Below are 9,515 nucleotides of genomic sequence, written 5' to 3' on the forward strand. Positions count from 1 at the left end.
CAAATTCCCCCGAGGACACCCCCAGAACCCCAAAATCGCTCCAGTGACACCGTCGGCGACACCCCTAAACCCCACCCGGTGACACCCCCAGAACCCCAGAACCCCCGGTGACATCCCCGAGCCTGCAGTGTCACCCCCTGCGACCCCGAATTCCCCGGTGACACCCCCAGAACCCCCTGCTGGTGCCCCTGGCACCCCAAAATCGGCCAGCGACACCGCCCAAACCCTCTCGGTGACACCCCCAGAACTCCAAAATCCCCCCGGTGACACCCAAATCCCCCCGGTGACACGGCCGGCACCCCAAACCCCACCGGGTGACACCCCTGGCATCCCCCAGGGACATCCCTGGCAGCCCAAAACCCCGGTGACACCCCAGAACCCCCCGGTGACACCCCCAGAACCCCCTGCTGGTGCCCCTGGCACCCCAAACTCGGCCAGCGACACCGCCCAAACCCTCTCGGTGACAGCCCCAGAACTCCAAAATCCCCCCGGTGACACGGGCGGCACCCCAAACCCCACCGGGTGACACCCCTGGCATCCCCCAGGGACATCCCCGGCAGCCCAAAACCCCGGGGACACCCCCAGAACCGCCCCGGTGACACCCCGGGATGTTTTGGGGGGTCGGGGGGGGCTGCCGGTTCCCGCCGGTGGAAGCGGGAGGGACCCGCCCGGTGTCCCCCGCTCCCGGTCCATCCCCGGTAACACCGGTCCGGTCCCGGGGGGCGCTCACGGCTCCCCCCACTTCCCGCCCCCCCATTCCCCGTAATTCCCGCCCGGCCCCACCGGGAACCCCCGGGAAGCCCCCGGTGTGCGCGGGGGGGGGGCGGCACCGCCAGCCCGGGGCTTTCTGCGATGGGGAAACTGAGGCAGGAACGGGCGCCAGGCCCCGTTCCCGGCACCGGGACAACCCCGAGCAGCCTTGGGGACATTTTGTGACTTTATTACAAAACGGGGAGGGGGCGCGGGGGGGTCACGGCGCCGCCGCGGGGGGGTCGGGGCGGCGGCGGAACACGGCGGTGCTGGGGGGCGCCCCGCCCGCCGCGCCCGCTGCCCCTCCTCGCTCACCGCCGGCAGCAGCGGCAGCAGCGGGTCCGCGGCCTGGACAGACGGACAGCGAGGGGACAGACGGACAGCGGGACAGCGAGGGGACAGCGGGGACAGCGAGGGGACAGTGGGACAGCGGGGACAGAGGGACAGCGAGGGGACAGTGGGACAGCGGGGGGACAACGGGACAGCGAGGCGACAGCGGGGACAGCGAGGGGAGAGTGGGACAGTGAGGGGACAGTGGGACAGTGAGGGCACAGTGGGACAGCGAGGGACAGAGGGACAGAGGGGACAGAGGGACAGCGGGGACAGCGAGGGGACAGTGAGGGGACAGCAGGGACAGCGAGGGGACAGCGGGGACAGAGGGACAGCGGGGGGACAACGGGACAGCGAGGGGACAGAGGGACAGCGAGGTGACAACGGGACCGCAGGGACAGCGGAACAATCGGGCAGTGAGGGGACAGCGGGACAACACGGGAAGACCGGGACAGCGAGGGGACACCAGGACAGCGAAGGGACAGCGGGACATCGGGGACAGAGGGATAGCGGGACAGTCGGACAGCGAGGAGACAGTGAGGGGACAGCGAGGGGACAGCGGGACACCCAGTGGACACCAGGACACCGGGACAGCGAGGGGACGACGGGAGACCGGGGATACCGGGACAGCGGGACAGAGGGACAGCGGGGACGGTGAGGGGACAGCGCGGAGAGCGGGGAACAGTGGGACAGCGAGGGGACACCGGGACAGAAGGACAGAGGGACAGGGTCAGGGACACCGGGCACCTGCCCAGTGAGCCCCGCGCTGCCCCTGTGTGAGTGCCCGCTGTGCCCCGATGCCACCCGATAACCTCCAGCGCCACCCCAAAATTCCCCGTGTCATCCCTCAATCTCCAGTGCCACCCCAGTGCCCCCATGCCACCCCCAGTGCCACCTCAGCTCCCTCCAGTTCTCCCAGTTCAGTGCCCACCGTGCCCCCCAATTCCCCCCATTGCCCCCCAGTTCAGTGTCCCCAGCGCCCCCCAATTCCCCCAGTGCCCCCCAGTTCAGTTCCCCCAATTTCCCCCAGTTCCTCCCGGTACCCCCAATCACCCCAGTGCCCCCGGTTCCCCCAATTTCCCCAGTGCCCCCCAGTTCAGTGCCCCCAGTGCCCCCCAATTCCCCCCAGTGCCCCCCAGTTCAGTGCCCCCAATTTCCCCCAGTTCCTCCCGGTACCCCCAGCTCCCCCAATCACCCCAGTGCCCCCCAATTCCCACCCAGTGCCCCCCAGTTCTTCCACTGCCCCCCAGTTCATTCCCCCCAGTTCCCCCCGTGCCCCCCAATTTCCCGCAGTGCCCCCCATTCCCCCAGTGCCCCCCAGTTCTTCCACTGCCCCCCAGTTCAGTTCTCCCAGTGCCCCCCAATTCCCCCATTCCCCCCATTCCCCAGTGTCCCCACAGTCCCCCCAGTGCCCCCCAGTTCCCCCCAGTGCCCCCCAGTGCCCCCCAGTGCCCCCCAATTCCCCCCAGTGCCCCCCAGTTTCCCCAGTTGCCCTCACCAGCTGGGCGGGGGGCACGGGCTCGAACAGGGGGTGCTCCCCAAAATGCTGCAGCATCCACTGGTGCAGCTCGGGCACGTCCGTCACCGTGTACACCAGGCCCTGCACCCCGAAAACACAGCGTACCCCAAAAACCAGAGTGTACCCCAAAAATACAGCGTACACCAGGCCCTGCACCCCAAAAATACAGTGTACCCCAAAAACCAGAGTGTACCCCAAAAATACAGCGTACACCAGGCCCTGCACCCCAAAAACACAGCGTACCCCAAAAACCAGAGTGTACCCCAAAAATACAGCGTACACCAGGCCCTGCACCCCAAAAACCACTGTGACACCCCAAAACCACCGCGTACACCAGGCCCTGCACCCCAAAAACCAGAGTGTACCCCAAAACCAGAATGTACCCCAAAAATACAGTGTACCCCAAAAACACCGTGTACACCAGGCCCTGCACCCCAAAAACCAGAGTGTACCCCAAAACCAGAATGTACCCCAAAAACACCGTGTACACCAGGCCCTGCACCCCGAAAATACAGTGTACCCCAAAAACCAGAGTGTACCCCAAAAATACAGCGTACACCAGGCCCTGCACCCCAAAAACCACTGTGACACCCCAAAAACCAGAGTGTACCCCAAAAATACAGCGTACACCAGGCCCTGCACCCCAAAAACTGAGTGTACCCCAAAACCACCGCGTACACCAGGCCCTGCACCCCGAAAATACAGTGTACCCCAAAAACACCGTGTACACCAGGCACTGCACCCCGAAAACACAGATACCCCAAAAACCAGAGTGTACCCCAAAACCAAACACTGTGTGCACCAGGCCCTGGGTACCCCAAAAACCACAGTGTACCCCAAAACCAGAATGTACCCCAAAAACACTGCATACACCAGGCCCTGCACCCCAAAAACCAGAGTCTACCCCAAAACCACCGTGTGCATCAGGCCCTGGCACCCCAAAAACCACAAGGACACCCCAATATCCCCCCTGGGCCCTGGGGGGCTCCAGGATCAGGGACACTGGAGGGGTTTTGGGGGGCTCAGGAGGTTTTGGGGGGCTCAGAGGGTTTTGGGGGGCTCAGAGGGTTTTGGGGGGGCTCAGGAGGTGTTGGGGGGCTCAGAGGGTTTTGGGGCGGTTCTGGGGGGTCTCAGGGGTTTTGGGGGGCTCAGGGGATTTCAGGGAACTTGGGGGGGGGCTCAGGAGGTTCTGGGGGATTTCATGGGGACTCGGGGTTTGGAGGGGGGCTCAGGAGGTTTTGGGGGGCTCAAGGGGTTTCAGGAGGTTCGGGGGGGTCTCAGGGTTGGGGGCTCAGAGGGGCCCAGGAGGTTTTGGGGTTTTCAGGGGGCTCAGGGGGTCCCAGGGGGCTCAGGGGGTCTCAGGGGGTTTTAGGGGGTCTCAGGGGGTTCTGGGGGTCTCCGGGGTTTTGGGGGGGGGGTCTCAGGGGGTCCCAGGAGGTTCAGGAGATTTGGGGGGGGCTCAGGGGGGTCTCAGGGGGTTCTGGGTGTCTCAGAGGGTCTCAGGGGTTTGTGGGGGGGCTCAGGGCAGGGTCTCAGGGGGTCTCAGGGGATTTTGGGGGTCTCCGGTGGTTTTAGGGGGGTCTCAGGGGGTTCTGGGGGAGTTCAGGGGGGTCTCAGGGAGTCTCAGGAGGTTCAGGGGGTCTCAGGGGTTTTGGGAGGGGTCTCAGGGGGGGTCTCGGGGGGGGTCTGAGGTGGTTTTAGAGGGGTCTCAGGTGATTTCAGGGAGTCTCAGGGGTTTTGGGGGGGTCTCAGGGGTTTTGGGGGGGTCTCAGGGCTCTCAGGGCTCTCTCAGGGGATTTTGGGGGGGGTCTCAGGTGATTTCAGGGGGTCTCAGGGCTCTCAGGGGTCTCTCAGGGTTTTGGGGGGCTCTCAGGGTTTGGGCTCACCCCGGGGCGCAGCACGAAGCCGTACTCGGCCAGCATGGCCGGGCTGATGATTCTCCACTTGTGCTTGGTGCGCTTGAAATGGGGGTCAGGGAAGAGGAAAAAGAGCTTGGAGAGCTGGGGGGGCACCAACGGGGGGGCAGCGTCAATGGGGGGGGGGGGGCAGCACCCCCTGGCACTGCCCCCAAACCCCACAGACCCCAAAACGCCCCCAGTGCCACCCCACAACCCCCAGTGCCACCCAAAACGCCCCCAGTGCCACCCAAACCCCCCAGTGCCACCCCACAACCCCCAGTGCCACCCAAAACGCCCCCAGTGCCACCCCACAACCCCCAGTGCCACCCAAAACGCCCCCAGTGCCACCCAAACCCCCCAGTGCCACCCCACAACCCCCAGTGCCATACCAAAACCCCCAGTGCCACCCAAAACGCCCCCAGTGCCACCCAAACCCCCCAGTGCCACCCCAAACCCCCAGTGCCACCCCACAACCCCCAGTGCCACCCCACAACCCCCAGTGCCATACCAAAACCTCCAATGCCATACCAAAACCTCCAATGCCCCACCACAATCCCCAGTGCCACCCCCAGTGCCACCCCATAACCCTCAGTGCCATCCCCAGTGCCACCCCAAAACCCCCCAGTGCCACCCCATAAGCCCCCAATGCCACCCCACAACCCCCAGTGCCACCCCCAGTGCCACCTCAAAACACCCCAATGCCACCCAAAACCCCCCCAGTGCCACCCATAATCCCCAGTGCCACCCCAAACCCCCCAGTGCCATCCAAAACCCCCCAGTGCCACCCCAAAACCCCCCCAGTGCCCCCCATAATCCCCAGTTCCACCTCCAGTGCCACCCCACAACCCCCAATGCCACCCCCAGTGCCACCCCACAACCCTCAGTGCCCCCCATTTCCCCCCCAGAGGGGTCCTGGGGGGTCAGGGGGTGCTGGAGGTGTTTCAGGGGGTCCCAGGTGTCCCACAGGGCTCCGAGGGTTTGGGGGGGTCTCAGGGTGGGTTCACAAGACAGAAATTCCCAGCCCTGTTTGGTTTGGGGGGGTCTCAGAGCACCCAGAAATCCCAGGAAGCTTTGGGGGGGGGCGGTTCTGTGGGTTTGGGGTCTCTCAGGGTGGGTTCAGGGCACACAGAAATTTCAGGGAGCTTAGGAGGGGTGCTCTGGGTTTTGGGGGGCACAGAAACCCCAGCCCTGTTGGGTTTGTGGGTTCAGAGCACACAGGAACCCCAGGATTGTTGGGTCTGGGGTCTCAGAGTGGGTTCAGAGGACAGGAACCCCAGCCCTGTTGGGTTTGGGGTCTCAGAGTGGGTTCAGAGCACACAGAAACCCCAGGGACAGTTGGAGGTGCTGTGGGTTTGGGGTCTCTCAGGGTGGGTTCAGAGGACAGGAACCCCAGGATTGTTGGGTTTGTGGGTTCAGAGCACACAGGAACCCCAGCCCTGTTGGGTTTGTGGGTTCAGAGCACACAGGAACCCCAGCCCTGTTGGGTTTGTGGGTTCAGAGGACAGGAACCCCAGCCCTGTTGGGTTTGTGGGTTCAGAGCACACAGGAACCCCAGGATTGTTGGGTTTGTGGGTTCAGAGGACAGGAACCCCAGCCCTGTTGGGTTTGTGGGTTCAGAGGACAGGAACCCCAGCCCTGTTGGGTTTGTGGGGTTCCTGGGGTTTCTAAAACCCCAGCCCTGTTGGGTTTGTGGGGTTCCTGGGGTTTCTAAAACCCCAGCCCTGTTGGGTTTGTGGGTTCAGAGCACACAGGAACCCCAGCCCTGTTGGGTTTGTGGGTTCAGAGCACACAGGAACCCCAGCCCTGTTGGGTTTGTGGGTTCAGGGGACAGAAACCCCAGCCCTGTTGGGTTTGTGGGGTTCCTGGGGTTTCTAAAACCCCAGCCCTGTTGGGTTTGTGGGTTCAGGGCACACAGGAACCCCAGCCCTGTTGGGTTTGTGGGGTTCCTGGGGTTTCTAGAACCCCAGCACGGTGCGGTTTGAGCCCCCCAGCACCCACCTGGCCCCGCAGGAAGAAGTGGGGCAGGTGTTTCATGGCGTTGCCCCTCACACACGCCACGTTGCCGAAGCGGCCGGGCTGGGCCGCCCGCAGCGCCCGGATCCTGGCGCGGGTGAACGCGGCCACCTTGGCCCGGAGCTCCAAACCCAGCGCCAGCGAGCGGGGAAAGAGCTCCGAGAGAGCCACTGGGGGCGGCAGAGAGAGAGAGAAACACGGTGTGAGAGAGAGAAACACGGTGTGAGAGAGAGAGAAAAACATGGTGAGAGAGAGAAACCCGGTGTGAGAGAGAGAGAGAAACACGGTGTGAGAGAGAGAGAGAAACACGGTGTGAGAGAGAGAAACCCGGTGTGAGAGAGGGAGAGAAACACGGTGTGAGAGAGAAAAACACGGTGTGAGAGAGAGAAACCTGGTGTGAGAGAGAGAGAGAAACACGGTGTGAGAGAGAGAAACCCGGTGTGTGTGAGAGAGAAACACGGTGTGTGAGAGAGAAACCCGGTGTGAGAGAGAGAAACACGGTGTGAGAGAGAAACACGGTGTGAGAGAGAGAAACACGGTGTGTGAGAGAAAAACACGGTGTGTGAGAGAGAAACCCGGTGTGTGTGAGAGAGAAACACGGTGTGAGAGAGAAACACGGTGTGAGAGAGAGAAACACGGTGTGTGAGAGAAAAACACGGTGTGAGAGAGAGAGAAACATAGTGTGAGAGAGAAACACGGTGTGAGAGAGAGAAACACGGTGTGAGAGAGAGAAACCCGGTGTGAGAGAGAGAGAAACACGGTGTGAGAGAGAGAGAAACACGGTGTGAGAGAGAGAGAGAAACACGGTGTGAGAGAGAGAAACACGGTGTGTGAGAGAGAGAGAAACACGGTGTGAGAGAGAGAAACACGGTGTGAGAGAGAGAGAAAAACACGGTGTGAGAGAGAGAGAAACACGGTGTGTGAGAGAGAGAGAAACACGGTGTGAGAGAGAGAGAAACACGGTGTGAGAGAGAGAAACACGGTGTGAGAGAGAGAGATCGGGAACAGCTCCGAGAGAGCCACTGGGGGCGGGAGAGGGAGAGAAAAACCCGGTGTGAGAGAAAAACCCGGTCAGAGAGAGAGAAACCCGGTGTGTGAGAGAGAGAAAAACACGGAGTGTGAGAGAGAGAGCCACGGTGAAAGAGACCGGGCAGGCAGAGAAAGAGACAGACAGACAGACAGAGAGCAACAGGAAAAGGAGAGAGAGAGACCCAGTCAGAAAGAGAGAGAGCCACGGTGAGAGACAGACAGACAGACAGACAGACAGACAGACAGACAGACAGACAGCACCAGGAGGGATAGAGAGAGAGAGGGCCCCGGGAGAGCCCTTCCAGCACCTCCTGCCCCACCCGGCCCCTCCGTGCCCACCTCGCCCCCTCTGCCCCCCTCAGCCCCGGATGCCCCCCAAGCTCACCCAGCAGCCCTCGGTGCCCATTCCCCAGCCCCTGGTGCCCACCCAGCAGCCTGCAGCACCCCCGTGCCCGCCCGCAGCCCCTCGGTGCCCTCAGGCTCACCCCTGTGCCCACCCACAGCCCTCCGTGCCCCCATGCCCACCCCCCCCGTGCCTCTGTGCCCACCCAGCAGCCCCCCGTGCCCACCCCCGGTGCCCCCTCACCCGTAATTCCCGTCCCTTCCCGGTGCCCCGGGCTCACCCAGCAGCCCCCCAAACCCCCGTGCCCACCCCGGTGCCCCCCGGGCTCACCGAGCAGCCCCCCGTAGCCGCACCCCACATCTGCGAACTCCACGCGGGCCGGGGGGGTCCCGGGAGGGGCCTCGGGAGGGAAAAAGCTCGGGAACAGCGAGGCCCAGTCCATGTCCTGAGGGCGGGACGGGCTGCGGGCACCGGGGCACCGTCACTGCCGGGCACCGGGACCGAGACTGCCCGGGAACCGGAGCGGGCACCGGGGCTGTCACTGCCCGGGAACCGGAGCGGGCACCGGGGCTGTCACTGCCCGGGAACCGGAGCGGGCACCGGGGCTGTCACTGCCCGGGAACCGGAGCGGGCACCGGGGCTGTCACTGCCCGGGAACCAGAACGGGCACCGGGGCTGTCACTGCCCGGGAACCAGAACGGGCACCGGGGCTGTCACTGCCCGGGAACCGGAGCGGGCACCGGGGCTGTCACTGCCCGGGAACCGGAGGCGACACAAGGGCGGGGATGTGGAAGGAGCGGGATCCAGCCCGGCGCTCCCGGGGGCAGCCAGGTGACCGGCGGGGCCATCACGGGGGTCCCGGGCTGGAGGGTCCCGCCGCGGGCTCTGGGGCGGTCCCGGGACCCGGCGCGGGCGTTACCGGGGGAGGTTCCGGGGGGGTTCCCGGGGGTCCCCGCACTCACTAGCACAGGGTGTGGTCGGCCAGCGGGTTCGAGTGCGCGCGCTGCCGGTAGAAGCGTTTCTGTGGCGGCGCCGCCGCCTCCTCCTCCTTCTCCTCGGCCGCCGCCATGCCGGCACCGCGCGGCGCGTCACAGTGACGTCACGGAGCGGCGCGGGGTTGTGACGTCACGAGCGACCAGTCTGAGGGGCGAGCCCGGGCTGGAGGTGACAGCGCCCCCTGGCGGCCCAGTACAACCAGTGCTCCCAGTATGACCAGTACAACCCCAGTGCTCCCAGTATGACCAGTACAACCCCAGTGCTCCCAGGACAACCAGTGCTCCCAGTATGACCAGTACAACCCCAGTGCTCCCAGGACAACCAGTGCTCCCAGTATAACCACTATAACCAGTATAACCCCAATGCTCCCAGTGCAACCAGTGCCCCCCAGTGTTCCCAGTACGACCAGTGCTCCCCCAGTGCTTCCAGTGCCCTCCCAGTGCTCCCAGTACAATCAGTGCTCCCAGTATAACCAGTATAACCAGTACAACCCCAGTGCTCCCAGGACAACCAGTGCAACCAGTGCCCCCCAGTGTTCCCAGCACAACCAGTGCTCCCAGTATAACCACTGTAACCAGTATAACCCTAGTGTTCCCAGTACGACCAGTGCTCCCCCACTGCTTCCAGTGCCCCCCCA

At 64.1% G+C, this 9,515-nt stretch overlaps 1 protein-coding gene across 1 annotated transcript; it reads right to left on the bottom strand.

Moving 5' to 3' along the window:
- Window positions 1-970: 970 nt before the first annotated feature.
- On the bottom strand, window positions 971-8,977 carry LOC134431201 (tRNA (guanine-N(7)-)-methyltransferase-like). Its single transcript, XM_063179188.1, is given in 7 exon segments — window positions 971-1,020; window positions 1,023-1,098; window positions 2,579-2,680; window positions 4,486-4,599; window positions 6,496-6,680; window positions 8,213-8,343; window positions 8,845-8,977. Coding segments are annotated over 7 exon segments (765 nt in total). The 5' UTR covers window positions 8,952-8,977.
- Between the last annotated feature and the right edge of the window lie 538 nt (window positions 8,978-9,515).

Source organism: Melospiza melodia, chromosome 31, assembly GCF_035770615.1.
Source record: "Melospiza melodia melodia isolate bMelMel2 chromosome 31, bMelMel2.pri, whole genome shotgun sequence".
In the NCBI taxonomy this organism is placed as follows: Eukaryota; Metazoa; Chordata; class Aves; order Passeriformes; family Passerellidae; genus Melospiza; species Melospiza melodia.